This window comes from Micromys minutus, assembly GCF_963924665.1.
Source record: "Micromys minutus genome assembly, chromosome: 23".
Taxonomy (NCBI): Eukaryota; Metazoa; Chordata; class Mammalia; order Rodentia; family Muridae; genus Micromys; species Micromys minutus.
Genome location: NC_137958.1, coordinates 32813077 through 32829894, shown reverse-complemented (window position 1 = coordinate 32829894; position 16818 = coordinate 32813077). Strand labels below are relative to the sequence as shown.

The 16818-nt window shown below is 47.4% G+C and overlaps 1 protein-coding gene across 1 annotated transcript; it reads right to left on the bottom strand.

Moving 5' to 3' along the window:
• Nucleotides 1-7385: 7385 nt before the first annotated feature.
• Nucleotides 7386-11302, bottom strand: DLX6 (distal-less homeobox 6; the record flags this gene model as incomplete). Its single annotated transcript, XM_080936203.1, has 3 exons — nucleotides 7386-7637; nucleotides 9440-9633; nucleotides 10852-11302. The coding sequence occupies 3 exons, from the start codon at nucleotides 11300-11302 to the stop codon at nucleotides 7386-7388; spliced, it is 897 nt and encodes a 298-aa protein (XP_080792329.1).
• Nucleotides 11303-16818: the final 5516 nt, after the last annotated feature.

Sequence of the window (16818 nt, the reverse complement as noted above, 5' to 3'; positions counted from 1 at the left end):
ACACACTGAAGAACCCGCAGACCTCGCTGCCCTTGATCTCTCTCTTGCTCTCTCGTTGAGTACCTACCCGGGAGTCAGTCCATTCCCACTTGGATCCACCCTAGGGGCTCGGCCTTGTATAGAAAAGCTTTGACCCACACAAAGATGTACACGTATCCCCTCCCAGTGACACCGGCCAGATCAGTATCTCCCCGCCTAAGGACAACCCTTTCTCTCCCGCCCCTTATCCCACAACCCAAGGCGCGCCGGCTAGCCTCCTATGGCTCCTTTGATCGCACCGGACGCCCAGTGGCTCGCGGTCTCCTGGCTGACCCTTTCAGAGTCACCCACAGCAAGCCCGAGCCAGGCATTACAGCACACAGCCGCCTCCACAGTTCAGTTTCGAGCACTCCCTAGCTCGAATTGCCCTAGATGCCTGCTGGAAACTGCTCCGCACTCCCCCTCTGCTTCTTTCTTCCTGTTGTTCCCAAAGAGGAACCTTTAGGACTACTCAGCCACCCCATCCCGGCCCCTTCTCCACCACCTCCTGGATTCAGCGCCTCCCACTGGTCGCTGGGATCTGGCCAACCTAGAGCTCTCCAGCTCAGGGAGAAGGCACACCCTGAAAGTAGCTCTGAGACATCCTTGGGAAGTGCGCCACCCGCGAGGATCAGCCTGTGGTTCCCACACACACACACCTCCTCCACTCTCAAGCACCTCCCCCAAGCCCCCCTACCCTGTCTGCTGGGTGCCGGCTTCACTGCCCAGCGTTAGGGGAGGGGGCTCTTTGACTTACTCCCGTCCCTGTCCCCCCAGCTCCCCCCACCCCAAGCCTCTTATTTCCAGATTGCCCATAAGTCTCGCATATTTTTCACCCAGTCCCAGTCCAAGAGAAAATAGCCCAAATCTTGGTGGTACGCGTGGTATTAGTTAAATCTTTTCTACGCAACCAGTGCTGGCGACCCACATCCCTGGCATTTTCTTTTGCCTCTGATGGGCTTTAGATTTCTTAGTGGTGCAGGGCTGAAAGTATCTAAGGTATCTACTTCCAGAGGTATGACTGGGGGATGGAGGAGCCTTTCCCTTCCAGTCACCTAGGGCTGCCCCCTGTAATGTAACCTGTTTGTTTTATACTTTGACTTCTAACTTTGAAGATACCAACCGAAGTTACGCAAATCTCTATTCAAAGATAGAGTCCGATTCTTAACAACAATTAAATGCTTCTGCGCTGTTGTTTGCTCAGACTTCTGATTTATGGGGTTCTGAATAGATGTCTTTGCCAAAAGCACATGTATTATTGAGTCTGTTCAACATCCTAAACCAAGATTTATATAAAACCGTGAAATGCCACACATTACGACCTTTCACCACAGGAAGGGAAAATGGCTTCATGACCTGATTTCCCCCCTCCCTCCCCCCTCCGCCGCCTCTCCCTCCCCTGGTTTCAGTAACAATTCTCTGTGGAATCCACCATACACAGTTTACTGTATTTTTTTTTTTTCTTAAGTGGGTGGGTGTGAGGGATGGTAAGCAGTTCCCAAGCTATGATTTATTTTAAAGCATATTTTTTTTCCTTGAAAGGCGTGAAAACAGAGACTGCCAGCGAAGCTCATTGTCACCTAGGACTATTTCTGCCACTTGCCATTTGCAAGGTGGGGGAAAAGAATGGGTGGAGTGGGGGGTGCGGGATATGGACTCAACTTTCATCTATAAACAGGGGTCACTAAACAGGGGACATTTCATTATTGCCCTTAAATTCACAGGAGCTAGGGAGCTTGCTTGTCACCCTGCAGGGTGGCCTTGGCTGGGCAGCTTGTGTTGGTCTGTAAGATGTCCTTGGGAGGAGGGGAAATCAACACAATTGGCCTAGAAACTGGAAAAGAGGCCAAGGAAACTCTCTGTGATCAACACAGGAAAACTGAACTCCTGGAATACAGGGTCTTTAGGTATCTATGACAGGGATGTCACTACCAGAATCCATGCAGAGAAGTCTCCGCTAGGGCACCGGTTATACTACTGGAAGCAATAGAATTCTAAGGGGATTTTACTCTGGGACCAGCAAGAGCCTCCCGATCTCTCTTCAGTTCTCTCCCTCCTTTCTATCCTGTCCTTTTCTGTCTCAAGGTGATGGTGAACCTTACCCAGTTAGGCGTATTGTGACATAGAAGCAGCCGGAATGATTTATTTGGGGGGAGATTTTCACTAATAAAGCTAACGATGACATTGAAACAAATGGTCAAACCAACAGCTTCCCAGTTGGCTGTATTTAATTAAAACCAATTAATAAGTGTTCAGCTAATATCCTCTAGGACACAACACAGCTTCTTTGTCGTACAAGAGAGGGAGGTGGAGGTGACACACTTCCCAGCAGCCTGGGCAGTTTGCGCTGACGACAAGAGCAAATGCAGATTCATTTAAGGATATGTTCATAAACAAATGACAGGCACATTCTGAGGTGGCTTTGGTGGAAAGAATGGCGGGGCTGACAAGTGTTCTTTGCTGTGGGGGATGGGATGTGGGGGGGGAGGGCACCTTTAAAAGTAGGAAAATGCTATGGTAGAGGAAAGAAAGACGGGAGTATTTTTTAAAAGGGAATAAAAAGGAGAAGAAAAAAAAATATTTGAGCCTGCAGGCAGCAGCAGCAGCAGGAACCCCTGCAAACGCATCAGCTCTGCACTGTTGAAGAGTTGGACACATAATACTTCAGACCACTGATTTGCTATTTTCTTAATTCTGGCTCTTCTTTTTCCATATGAATCAAACAGTCTTTTGTCCTTCAGGGTTTGATTTGATCGCTACTGTTCACATTTCACTTTTGTATTTTCCTCTTCCTATACCATTACTCATTGAGTGCCCCGCGAAATTACAATCGTACATTTTCAACTCAGCAACCCATTTGCGGTACAAAAAAAAAAAGGGTCTAAATAATGGCTGAATTAGCCCTACTGGACAGTTTCAGATGTAACACTCTGTAATAATTATATTGCAGGCTGGATTAGGATGCTATTATCATAATCTGGACGTTTACAATTATCTGTAATTTGCAAAGATGCGCCAGGTCTTGATTACAGCAGCTTTTTTTTTTTTTTTTTTTTTTGTATCACGCTAACCATCACTAAACAGTGACAGTAATAACAGCTAATTTTGCTGGCAATATAAGAGGTGCTGGGGTGTGCAAACAATTTCACACCTGGATGTGCTCACTCAACCAAGAATATAGAGACAGAGCTTCTGCCCCGAGACTCAGAAAAATACTCTCCTGTGCCTCTGCTCAGTATAGATTTCTAGACCCTGATCATTGCTTAAGAGATATTCACTGGGGTAAGTTTTTATTTCTGCCATACTTTTTACTTGTAGGCATTGTTTTAATCTCTTATCTCTTGCTCCCCAAAGCTGTATACAATATGTTGTTGTGATTTTACTTGAATTGCAACTTTGTTTTCAACGTTTGGGTTCTGACCCTTTATTTTCCTTTAACAGTAAGAGTTGATCTGGTGAGAATGGGATGCTTAAGAACCTGACTTGCCTGTCTTGCTTCTGTGTAACTGATGTGTTTGGTGTAGTTTGTGACTGGGGACTAGGAAAGGACTGGGTACCTGTGAGGTGTGGAAGAAGCCTGGAAGTCCAAGCTAAAAATCTATCTGAAAATTGTTACTTACAATCGACCTTAAGTAAATACATTGGGGTTTTTACATACGGCCATGCTTTTAGGTTTTGAGGCATCAAGAGATCAAAGAGAACCGGCTGTGTGGCTTGCTGCTTTGCAGTCAGATATGCAGAGGGATGTTAGCAAAAGCAGGTGTGCCTGAATCTCTGGGCTTTGCAGCTCTTTGGACATCTTCTCTCCAGCTGGGGGAAAGTTTATAGAATAAATGGTATCTGAAACCCTTCAAGGCTGTTCCATAGGGCCTGTCGTCGACCTGTAGTCTCTGTCTCTCTGTCTCTGACTCTGTCTCTCTGTCCTTGACTCTGTCTCTCTGTCTCTGTGGGGGGTGGGGAGTGGGGGAGGGGAAGGTATCCAGATTATGGGGCTTATTGCCTGCTGAACCCAAATTCTGTGTTCCTGGGCTTAGAGGAGGGATGATTGGTTGGGACATAGAACCAACAGCTTAGGAAGCCAAGGAACCGATCTAGTCTATGTACCAAGGAAGATCTTGGCAACAAGCTGTGCTGTTCTATCTCTAGATGACGCTGTTTCCTGACCCTGTAAATTTTATAAGTAGCTAGAAGTGCTTACTGTAGAATCCCACAATGTCTTTGACTGCCCCACCCTGCAGAAAAAAAACAAAAAAAACAAACAAAAAACAAAAAAAACAGCCTTTCTACCATGACAAGAACCTTTGCACTAAGTTGTGTCCAAAGATAACGTGGTGTTTATTTATTTGAGAGGAGGAGAAATTGTCTCTCTCTTATATCCTTACGCAATAGCTATGCACCCCCCCCCCAACCCCTTAGTATGGTCAGAACAGGGCTGGGGAACTCAAATTGTACAGCCTAGTAGGGAGTTTGAACGTGGGGAGGCGTAATAGACACCTCCACTGGCAACGCCTTTCACCCAAGCTCCTCCTACCAATCCCTCCCTCGGGGAACCAGTTTCCTTGGGGGTCAATACGTTTTAAAGGAGAGAGAGAGAGAGAGAGAGAGAGAGAAAATTAACCCTTGAAGTTCAAGGGATCCCGGTTCTAAGCAGAGTTCCAGGGGGATTATCTGACAGCATCTCTGTAATTAAGCTCCTGTTAAGTGAGAAATGAAGATGAGTGCGGGGTATCAGTACCCCACCTCCAACATAGTAACATACATTTTCGGGGTTTCGGAATTCTATACACTCACGGTGGTTTGGCATATATTTGGTGATTTTTTTTTAAAGGAAAAAATGAGTGTTGGTTTCGATATATGGGATATATGGTAGCTTTCTCGCTGCCATAATTTGAATAATTCAGCAAAGCCCCCACTACCAGCTGCACTTCTGCAGTCTCCTCTGTTCTTTTCAGCATTATAATTTTGGTTAATTTTCAATTTTAGGTCCTACGTCTCTGCAATTTGTGTATGAATAACAGAATAATTTCCCTCTTTTGTTTCGCCTTTCCTGTTCCTGAATCTAAATAAAGATGGCTTTTTAGTATTAAAAGTGGAAGAAAATTACAGGTAATTATCTTTGACGGTAAAAACGCTGTAATCAGCGGGCTACATGAAAAATTACTCTAATTATGGCTGCATTTAAGAGAATGGAAAAAAACCTTCTTGTGGATAAAAACCTTAAATTGTCCCCAATGTCTGCTTCAAATTGGATGGCACTGCAGCTGGAGGCTTTGTTCAGAATTGATCCTGGGGAGCTACGAACCCAAAGTTTCACAGTAGGAAGGGGGAAAAAAGAAAAGAAAACATTTTTCCTAATGTAACAATGCGAATGCTAGAAAATGACAAGACTGATCGGTTTTAAACCATTCTGAAGACTGACTGAGCGTGGAAGTTGCTCAACAAAAAAAGGAACGGGATATTGGTAAGTAGTCTTTGCTTTGTGTCTAATTATAGTGACTGTCCTTTTGCACGACTGTATGTCGCTGTCATTATATGGAGCACTCTGAGTATCTCTATTGACTTCTGATAAATGGCTCAGTGGTTTCAAGGTTCATAATTTGAAGGATGCCCAGGTCTGTAGCCATTAATTCTCACAGTATGGGGCTTCCTGCTTGTATGACGAAAGGACTTTTCGTTTTTTCATTATTTCTTTGCTTTCCACAAGATCGGAAGGATGTGTTTCTCGCAGGACAGAACATTTTCCTACCTCGCTAGCTTGCAACGGGTTTTCAACATTAACATTAAGTAGTCAACATTGTGCACTTTGCTTTCTGGGTTTGTTATTCTTTTCTCTTTTTACCTTTTCTTTTCCCAAAGGCAAATGTGGCTGTACTATTTTAGCTGGGGAAAGGGGAAGGAGAATATTCAGGTACAGTACTGGAATTGACTGGGTGTCTAAAAGTTAAGCTGGGTCTAAGTTATTCTAATGTTTAGAAATACAAAAAAAAAAAAAATGTGGATGAATCACAACAAAATTAAAATGAAAGGCCCGCGAAAACATCCATGGCTTATGTTAAAGTATCTAAGACAAAGGCTTGTGGTGCAAACCAACATCTCTTCAGGCACTGGATACCTATGTATAGAGCATACCATATTAGGAAACAAATATTATTTTAAGAGAAATAGAAATATAGTTGGGAAGGAAGAAAGGATGGACAGACAGAGACATGGAGCAATGGACGACACTCCCAACATTTTGTGGCTTTTACTCCATATATGAAAGAAGACAAAAACATACAAAGGATATATACAACTAAAATTCAACAGTATATACAGAAATGTTCCTTGATATAAACGTCCCTATTAGCTTAATGAATGCCACTCTTCACCTAGGAAAGGTGTCAAAGCAGTAGAATGGTTGTTTTGGTTGTTTCCTTGGTCTTTCTTGATCCCAGTTCAGAGTATGGAGGTGGATTATGCAAAGAGCATCTTTCTTGTTGCTGTTTGTTTGTAGCTGAGTTGTCATTCCTGATGATTGCATTTTGAAAAGACATGCATCGTTCCCTTTGTGGCAAAGTTCTAGTTTTACAGCCAATTTTTCTTCTTTCTGTAGAGAAGGGATGTGGGGGGGGGGAGTCCTTCCATTTATTCTTCTCCTCCTCCTCTTTCTCCTCCTCCTCTCAGTCTATGATTGGTAAATAAAAATTCAGGAGTCCAAAATCCTTGTCTTTCATCACGTAATATTTTAAACTCATTAAACAAGTAAAAATGCTGCCATGTGTGTGCAGATTCTTCTGCTGATGGAGAATGTGTGTAAAAAAAAAAAAAAGTCATTTGGATGGAGGGTGCTAAAGAGGAGGTTTGAGGCCTGGATCCCAGAGTGTGAAGGAAAAGATCCTTACAGTGATGGGTTTCCAGAACACTGGCACAAAAGCCAGTTTCTCTCTCTCTCTCTCTCTCTCTCTCTCTCTCTCTCTCTCTCTCTCTCTGTGTGTGTGTGTGTGTGTGTGTGTGTGTGTGTATGTGTGTGCGCGTGCAGGAGCTCGAGCGGTTTACAAAGTTACTTATTAAGGTTACTGAAGACAAGAGATTGCAGAAAAGGTGGAAAGAGAGGCAAGAAATAAAGAAAGACTAAGAGGGATGAAAAACAAGGAAAGAAGGGAGGAAGAGAGGAAGGAAGAAGAAAGGGAGTATAGAAGGAAGGAGGGAGGGAAGGAGAGAGAGAGAGAGAGAGAGAGAGAGAGAGAGAGAGAGAGAGAGAGAGAGAGAGAGAGAGATCCCATGGACAGTTCCTCTGAGCTCAGCGCTTAGGCTGTTTGGCAGACAAGAGAGTCCTGGATCCTCCTTGAGTCCTTCAGAAGCTTCTGTAGGCTGTTCACTCAGAGGAGTCACATCATCTGTGGTCTCTGCATGGTGTCCTGGTGTGGGGAGGAATACCAGTGCGAATACCCAGGCATGTAGCTGTTGGGAGGCATACTGACGCCCTTGGCAGAGGCAGAAACGTCCCACACTGGAGGCAGGGCTGGTGAGCGTGGTGACAGGGCTGCTGAACCCGGGAGAGGGTCACTTTCATGTGGGTTACTACCCTGCTTCAGCAATTTCTTAAATTTAGAGCGCTTATTCTGAAACCATATCTTCACCTGCAAGACATATAGTAATCATTAGGCGGGATGGGACATCACAGTGGTGCCTTTGGTGTCATTCCAGACTTAAGAAGTAATATACAAACAGGCAAACAACACACCTTTTGCCATCCCCCCCCCCCTTACCTCTTTCAAACTATCTTCATCCCTCCCCTCTAGGCTTACTAGATATCTTATTAGGATACCTACAGTTCTTGTGATTCTTAAGTTTAATCCTATAGCCTGGATTTTTGAAGAATCAGCATAAAATTAGAAGAGAAAAAAAAATCACAAATGAGATCAGTGGACCTGAAATTTTATGGAGGACTTTTAAGTGGAATAGAGTTTAGCTCACAATTGTACAACAGGATTTACCTCCTTTGGTTTATTCAGATTTTCTATTCACCAGCCCTCGAGTTTACTGTGCTATGCATATTCAAGTAGTAAACAGTTGTGCACTGATTAAAAGTTGTATGTTTATAACAAAATACCTCAAACATACCTATGCACATTCGGTGGGATAGCTTTCTCCAGACATAAATATTCTCCAGTCCTGCAAGGATTAAGAAATGCACCCACCTCCCATCCCCCTATCTCCTATGTTGCTTAAGCAAACAGAAGTCATCAATCATCACATGATTGTTGGGCTAGCTACTAAAAGTCAAAAGGCTTCTGAAAACTACAGCGTCGGGCCTCTCAGTTGGCAGCTTATTTAAGTCAACCACCCAAACCTTTGGATGAAAGAAAACCTACCATGTAGCATTACCTTTAAAATTCCAGAATCTGTTTTTCCAATAATAAGAGTCAGGGAGCATCTAGAGCCCTCTTATAGCAAACCTCAAATATTTTCAGTGGCAGCAGGGCAATAGAAACCAGGCTGACTGAGAAGAGCTCAGGGACGTGGCCTGAAGACACCGTTCTGTAAGGCCTGGGCAACTGTGTTATTAGACCTTCAGGACCCTTGCTGGATAAAGATGATGCACATCAAAAGAGACCTTAGCATCCCATGCTGTTGGCTTTAAGATGCAGGCTGATATACTCACCTCTAGGCCCCTTTCTGGGAAAATCTGAAGTGTCCAATATAGCTTTCAGGTCAGCAGGACTGTTACCTGCTCCCCCCTCCCCATTTCTCTTTGTTTCTCAATTCTGTCAAGTTCTGTGCTGGGGGGGTGGTGGCATCAACCTGCACTGTTTGGTACCAGGATGATTCAACTGCAGGGCTTAGGGCAATTTTCAGAAAAGCATATCTTACCCATCCTGGAGTGAATGGCTTACTCATGAATGCCTTTATTAAGCTACTATTAAGCTCCTGGGAAATATGTCTAGTTAACTTTTGCTCCTGGTCTCAGTTCATAAGTTTCCTTCCTATGGCAATGAGTTGAAATTCATATTAGTTCCTAGGGGCCACTAAAGGGTCCTTAAGAAAGGACCTTATTTTTGCTTCCTAGCTGGACACCCCCAACACACACACACACACACACACACACACACACACACACGCCCACGCACGCACGCACTCACACTTGTTCTACTTCATGTTATTTTGCTCTGGAATAAGGTTTGATTGAATTTGTTCACCAAAAGATCCTAGGCTCAGCTGGGGTCGCAGAGGGTTGGTGTATATGCAAATCCAATCCAGCATTCAATACCACGTCATTTGTTCCAAACTGCGAGATCCCAGGAAAGTGAGCAACTGGAGCACGGGCATTTGTCACTTAGCTCCTTCCATCCTTGGTTGACTAGGCCAAGAATTCCTCCTGGTCCACTCTCTGCACGGTTAGCAAGCGGGGCCAGCGTTTCAGGGGCTTCCAGGGAATTACCTGTGTTTGTGTCAGTCCTAAGGAAGCAGCCAGTTCGGCTCTCTCGGGAAGGGCCAGGTATTGAGTCTGCTGAAAGCGATGGTTTAAAGCCTGGAGCTGCAGGCTGGAATAAATGGTCCGAGGCTTCCGAATCTTTTTCCCTTTTCCGTTGAACCTGATTTCCCCGTTTTCAATCACTGTCGTTTTCTGTTGATCTGTAAGCAAATGACACAGAGGAGCGGTCACCCGTGAGGCCACTGCTGCCTTCTCCCTTCATGTGATAAGGTTTGCAAGGAGTTTCTCCCAAGTTTAAAAAGGGTTCCTCGTAACGTCCCCGCTATACCACTGTGGGCACGTGCGCGCACAGAGGCTGTGAAAGCTTCTCTCTAACCATGTCTCTGACCCAAACAATGCAGGATAGTGGTCGGTTCTAGGAAGCCCGGGGCTCTGCAAGAGCGGACACAGCGCGGGCAGCTTTCCGGAGTCCGCGGGCCTGAGAGCAGCTTCTTGGCCTAGCTTTTTTTTTTTCCCCCCAATGCCTAGAGCTGTATCGGAGACACCCGGGTGTTTACGTGTCCAGTTAGTTTTGTGTTACCCGACTGCAAGCTTAGTGCTTTAAGTCCCTTCTATATGTTAGAAATGATTCTGCTCGCATGGATCAAAACCCAGACACAAAACACAACCAGGAGCTCCGAGCAGCTCCAGAGCAGGCTGGGACTCTGGACAACAGAAAGCTATCAACCCCAGGCCCTCTGCTTCACCTCCAAGAACAAAGGAGCGGCCAAAGTACTATCGAAAACCCAGAGAAAGGGGTCCGGGTCAGGATTCGGCGCAGGGGACACCTCAAAGCTCACAAGGGAAGAATTTAAAAAACAAACAAACAAACAAACAATTGTCATTAGTATCTATTGGCCGCAACAGCTTCGTTCCAAGTCACCAAGGCGTACCAAGTGCCCACGCAAACTAGGCCACTGTTCGCTCAGCGTTGAGATGGGAAAGCCTTAAATAGCCCTTCAGTCCTGGCCCAGAACTGTCTCCAGTCCCGACAAACGCGGGTCCCAGTGGAGAGGGAAGGGACGAGGCAGAGGGCGCACAGACCTGGTGGGCTGGAGGGCGCAGTGGGGGCCGTAAGGCCGGACTAGAGCACGGCCCGGAGGCTCAGTGGGAAGCACACGCAGGAGGCGAAGGAGCCAGGCGGGCCGCGGGGCGAGCCAGCCGGGGGTCCACGGCGGCGGGAAGGGGCACACGGCTGGGAGAGGCCGGCAGGCAGGCGCCAGGCGATCGGGAGTGCACGGGGCCCGACTGGGGGGCGCGCGGGGCCGCCCGCAGGAGGGGGCCGGCGGGAGGCCTCGGCGTGGAGGAAGTGAGCGGGGCGGGAGGGGTCGGAGGCAGTGGGGAGGCGGGCGAAGCTAGCTGCCTAAGCGGCCTCTCACCTGCGTCGTCCCCGCGCGTCTGGGCGGCCGCGCTGCTGTTGTGGTAGGACTGGAGGTAAGGGCTGTGCTGCGAGTGGCTCATGTAGGGGTAGGCGGCGAGCGATCGGTGGTTGTAGGAGTTGCCTCCGCCCGACGCGTAGGGCGAGCCGTGGTGGTGGTGCTGGTGGTGATGGTGGTGGGAGCCGGCCGCCGCCGCCGCCGCCGCGGCCGAGTGCAAGCAGTGCAGAGGGTAATGCGCGCCTGCCATGGCCGGGGAGGTCTGCTGCGAGTGCGGCTGCGGCGGCGGCGGCGGTGGCGGCGGCGGCGGCTGCTGTTGCTGTTGCTGCTGCTGCTGCTGTTGCTGCTGTTGCTGTTGCTGCTGCTGCTGTTGCTGCTGCCCGAACTCCATGAAGGCGGATTTGGACGAGTCCTGGCCTTCCAAGCCGTCAGCCATCGTAGTCATGGTCATCATCAAAACTTTGGGGGCTGGAGAAAGCCTTCTCCCGGGTTTCCTTCACCCTCCCCCCACTTGGCTCGCACCGCTCTCCCCTTTGCAGCCACCTTAGCTCCCGGGATCCTTGCAAAAAAATTTTTTTTTAAATTAAAGGAGGGGGCGGAGGTGGTTCTCTTCCTCACTCTTCTCTAATATATATCTATATATATATTTAATATAAAGAGATATAGTGAGCAGGGCCTTGTTAACCCAAAGGGAGGAGGAAGGGGGAGGGATGGGAGAGGAGATGGGGGAGGGGGAAATCTGCTCTCTTCTCCCCCCCTTTCTTTTCCCCCCTTGGATTTTTGGGGGCTGGTGCAGTTTAAAGCAGAGATTTTAAGGTGGATTCTGCGAAAGTTGCGCGTCTGCTTTCAGACTTGATGCAGACGCCACGAGTCGAATGGTTTGTCTCCAAAGGGCAGCGCCACCCTATTGGTCAATCGCCCTCTGACGTCACAGGCGCACCGCTTCTACTGGCGTGTGCGCTGCTTGCGGAGTTCTTCGCCTACCTTAAGCGACTACAAGCTCAGCCCAGAGCTGCAACCTGGGGCCGCCCGGAGCTAAAGGGGATCAGCGGTGGAGGGAGGCGCCCGGTAGGCTGCAGACGCATCCCATCGCAGCTCCAACCCCGTATCCTAGAGCCCTTGTTTCCAGGATTGGAGACTCGAAATAGCCTGGCTGGAGGCTGATCTCTTTCAATTCATTTGCACCCTTTCAGGTTGCTTGTGTTCAGAAGCAGTGGCCCTAGCATTTAAAGCCAGACCTCCCCCCCCACTTGACCATCCCCCTCCCTCAGGACCCCAACTCTATTCCCAAGGGAGCGCCTTGGCACTGTGGGGTTTTTCCAGAAGTACTTTATTGAAGCCACGGAGTGAAGAAAACCCCCTGCATCTGGGCTTCATCTCATGACAGGGGTAGGGAGGTAGTAAAGAAAGAAAAATTCAGACCCTGCTCTGTCGAGATTCCTGCTGTTTTAGGCCCTATTTCCTATATACTGACCCCCCCCAACAGAGGAGGAACACCTCCCACCCCCAGAACGCAGCAGCTTGCACTGAAAGCGAATCCTTGGAGGGCTGACAGTAATGCATTTTTTTCCCTATTGAAAACAGAAGCTACTGTAATGCTTTCAAATATATGCAAATGAGACGTGCGGTTAGTGGTTTGGCAAATCTTGATTACAATATAAACTACCCAAGGAAAAGTGCCTTCGTCCTAAATTTGTCTCTCGATTACAATTCCAATTGATTTTATTTTATTGTCAACATTGTTAATGATAAAAATAGAGTCGTTTTACAGTTATTTTTACTTTCTGGAAGGAGGCAATTAGAGTTCTAATCAGGAATACACAAAAATCTCCCATGATTAACTGCAGTACTTTGTCGAAATTGCTGCTATAAAATTCAGAACAATTTGCCTGTAATGATTATGGACTGGGTTTATTTTGGGAGGTGGAATAAAAGTGGATATAGCATAAATTATCCTCTAATTATACACCAGTGTCGCCACAATTATCCTCTTATCAAAATGGTTGTCTAACTGCCGCATTTAGTTTCAATTCTCTCCTTTTTTTTTCTATAAAAAGAACTTCATACCTTGTTATTATTAATCCATTTATTATTTGCAAGGGGGTTTATATCCGCACATCCAGGTGGTAGAGCCACTTCTGTTTCAAAGATGGACTGGGGAAAGACATTAAGTTTGGAGGAGATCAGTGCTACGGATCTAGCCTTTCTCCCTCGGGTCTGCAGACTCACTTAGGTCAAGCTACGGAGCAGGGACAGCGGAGCCCAGGCGGCCACGTTCAGGCCCAGCCACCAGGTAGGAGAACCGGATCCAACTCTAGGCTTGGGGAAGGACAAGCCAGGCCGCACCGGGTCGGGTTCTGGGGCGGCAGGTAGGCTATTGGAGCTCGCGGGGCCAGGCGATGGAGACTAGGTGGGCGAAATCCGAGTACCCCACCCTACCTCGCAGGACTCAGTGCCTGCTTTCGGTGGGTACAGGGAACACACTGGGAGCTTTTGGCCGCAAGAAATGTGTGAGGTAGCAACCCTGTGTGGCGGTGTCTAGAGGTCGCAGGGGACCAGTCTGTCTTTTTGGGAAAAAAACTACGGGACATTTTTGCACCGTCCGTCGCCTGGAGCTTATACACTACACGACCTCAGGAAACCTAGAATAGGTTTAGTGGCGTTGCTTGCGAGTGGAACTCCAGAAAAGGGTGATCGTAGACGGAGCCTCACCATTTCCCGTGGCGCTGGAGTCACTGCAGCTTATGCTAATTGATTTTCCCAGCTACCCGCCCACGGTCTCCTGGTACCCTCAGGCCAGTTGCCTTTTCTTCTTCCTTTCTTTCCTTCAGAGGCTCGCAGCCCGCCGGTTTTCTCCACAGTTTCGCCCGCAGCTACATTTGCGCCCTCTTCCTTTACCCAGCCCGCCACGCTTAACTTCTTGAGTCCCGGGTACCGGTTCACTAACTCTGAATTCATTTTTAAGTGGCCCCCTTGTTCCTTCCCTTTTAGCAAGAGGTGCAGTTTAACACGCGAACCTGTAACGCGATCCGTGCGTTTCCATATCGGCAGTGAGTTAAAACAACAACATCTTCTAGGACAAGGAAAGATAGGCTGGGTTAAGGTAGTCAGTGGTTGCTGAAAGGGAAGTCAGGGAAAGAGTAGCACCCCCCTCCCCCGGCGGTGCACCCGGGCTTCGAGCCCAGCTCATAATGTCCTCAAAGCCAGCAGGTAGACATGGCAGTTTTATTGCTCTATACCCTGCAGCTTGCTGTTAACATGATGAAGGCGTTTCTCCCCTTTGCGTTTCTGTGTCTCTGCAGTAATGTTCGCAGGTGCACTGCTTTACCCACTGACTCTGATAGCATCTGGATGATGGTGGTGGGGATGGGAAATGTCCTCTCACCGCTTAAGCGCCAGATCCAAGGCGCACCAGCGTCTGTTTGCAAAGGGATTTTCCCCCCTTGTTTGTTTAAAAGTGTGAAGAAGCCGCGGTGGCTGGAATTGTCCCTTCAGGTGTCTCTCGGTTCCCGAGAGTGGAAATGTGCAGCCAGAGGATAGCTGCGCATGGTGTAGGTTTTGCTGAGATTTGCTGGGTGACCCAGGCTCGGCTCTGAGAGACAGAGTGGTGATAGCAAGGGGGTCTCAAGCCGCTGGACGGCGGTCTCAGTGTTCTCATTCGGGACAGAAGACTAGGAATAAACCATCCCACGTTGCAGTCCAGGGAGTAGCCGGCGGAAGACTACTGTGGCCCAAAGTTAGGCAGCTAGTGCTTGCACAATACGGCCTCTGCTACCAGCAAAGGTGCAGCGTTCTTTGCACAGAGCTTTGCTTAAACTGAAGTTGGGCAGCTTCCTTCCTGGCCCCTCGCCTGGTGTCTGGGTTAAACTGAGAAACGGGACAGTAGAAGTCACCCCTACTTTACGGTAGTGCAACCTGCTACCAGATTTTTAGTTAAGGGTAAAAATTCGGGCTTTTCAGAGCCTTGAGGGGGGAAAAAAGGGGCACACCTCAGGGGCTCTCGGCCCCGGCGCCTCCTGCGCCGTCCAGGCTTCTTTCCCCTTTGTTTCGCTCTCTGGGGAACCTCCGCCAACTCTAGCCAGTGGGAGGGGAGAGGGGGCTAGTAAGGCCACTGAAGCCTTTATCATTCAAAATACAAGTAAACTTAGAAACCTGGAGGCCTAAACGGTTTTTTTTTCTTTCTTTTTTGCCTGTTAATGTAAGGTAAGAATTATATCCATTGACGTTTTAGGAAGCGGGACTGGAGGCCTAAATTGTATGTTATTTTTTTAAGGTGTTGAGATGTTGTGAACTATTGTCCTCGATAAACTGAAAGAAACACTAACACCCCGCCTTCTGAACACCCACTGCTTCTATCTTGCCGGGATAGGTGTGTTCAGGATCAGGCTCATTGGCTTTGAGATTCGTCCCAGTGTGGTTCTGGACGGTGTTTGCAGACACGTGCAGGGCTGAGAATGCCTGGGTCTCCCCGGAAGGTTTGCTGTGTTCGTGGGGGCTGTGGCAGTAAATTCAAGCCGTCCAGGACTTGGCTGGGTTTGGTTGCTAAGTTGGGCTCAGTTATCACGTTAATTCTAAAGAAATTAGACCTGGATAAATGGCCTTTGAATTCAAAGAAATAACTCGGTGTTGATTTACATAGCCACATTAAGAATCCCCTTCTCAATGGGAGATATTGGTGGAAAAAAATTCCTCCTAGTTTTTTCCTCATTTAACATGAAATTCTCCCCCCCCACTGTGTGTGTGCATGAGATGTGCACGCATGAGTGTTTGTGTAAAGAAAGGGTACCTAGAGACTCAAGAACCTTTTCTCCCCTAACACACACACACACACACACACACACCTCTGTAAAAGCCCTAAGAAAACTGCCCCTTTCCATTTCTTGGCACAGGCTAATGGTGCCACCTTTAGGAGTAGCTTAAAGAATCAGCCTAGGCAAGAAAATGCTGAGAGTTTGGTGGTGTTTTTCCTCTAGCAATAAAACCGCAATGCCCATGTTAATATCCTAGTCTTTCAGGTTTCTCCAGATGCAGATTAGAAGTGGCTTATCTATTACATATCCAAAAGAAGGGTTGGCCAGAGTTTGGGGCTATAGCCCTTATCTTTCCAGTTCTGTTTTCTAAGAACAGACGCCCTGAGAAACCCCAACCTGCCCCTGCCTCCAGGAGGTTCCCCGGCGTTTTTAAAAGTGCTCCTTTGAAGCATATCACTAAGCGAGTCCCAACCCAGAGGCTTCTATTGAAGACTTTTCAAAATGTGAGATTTCGTGGTGTTAACTGATGCACAGCTAACTAGATCCTTCCTCCAGTTCCTCCATCCTTTGGCTCCTCCCTGGATTCCTTTCTGGATGTGTTAGCACCCAGATCTTTCTCATTTGGGGGAACTGAATGACAGAAAGCTGGAAACAAGTCTTTCCCCACCTCTTGGTTTTGGGGTTGGACAAAAAAACCTGTTTGTTTACCTCTCTTTTCTTCTTCCCTTTCCTTCCCTCAGCAAACATTAGACCCTAACCCCTAATACATAAAACATAAACATATTTTCCCTCAGCTCAAGAAAGAAGAGGGTTAAGAACCGACAGTGCTTAAACCGTTTTAAACAAGGTAAATGCACATGTTTGTGTTTTCGATATATAGGCTAAACCAAGGCTGATCTTCCCCTGTCCCATATTTGCCCTGCTGGGAAATGTAACAGAGCAAAAGGAGGACAGCAAGGAACGCTAGAAGTCAGCTTTCATTTACCTGTCTTTGGAAAGCAGGATCCCTGGCCATCATAGGGTAAATACAGCCCTAGAATGGCAGGGAACAAGCATCAACAGGAAATGGCAGACTATTTTTAGGCTTAATAAGGAGTTAATATAGCTGCCCAATGTCTTCCTAAATGCCTGCAAGCATCTTCTCTTTAATTCTTTCATCTCTTCATCAGCAGTAACAATAAAGTCATAGCAAATGTCTCTATATTAATAGGGAGCAGGC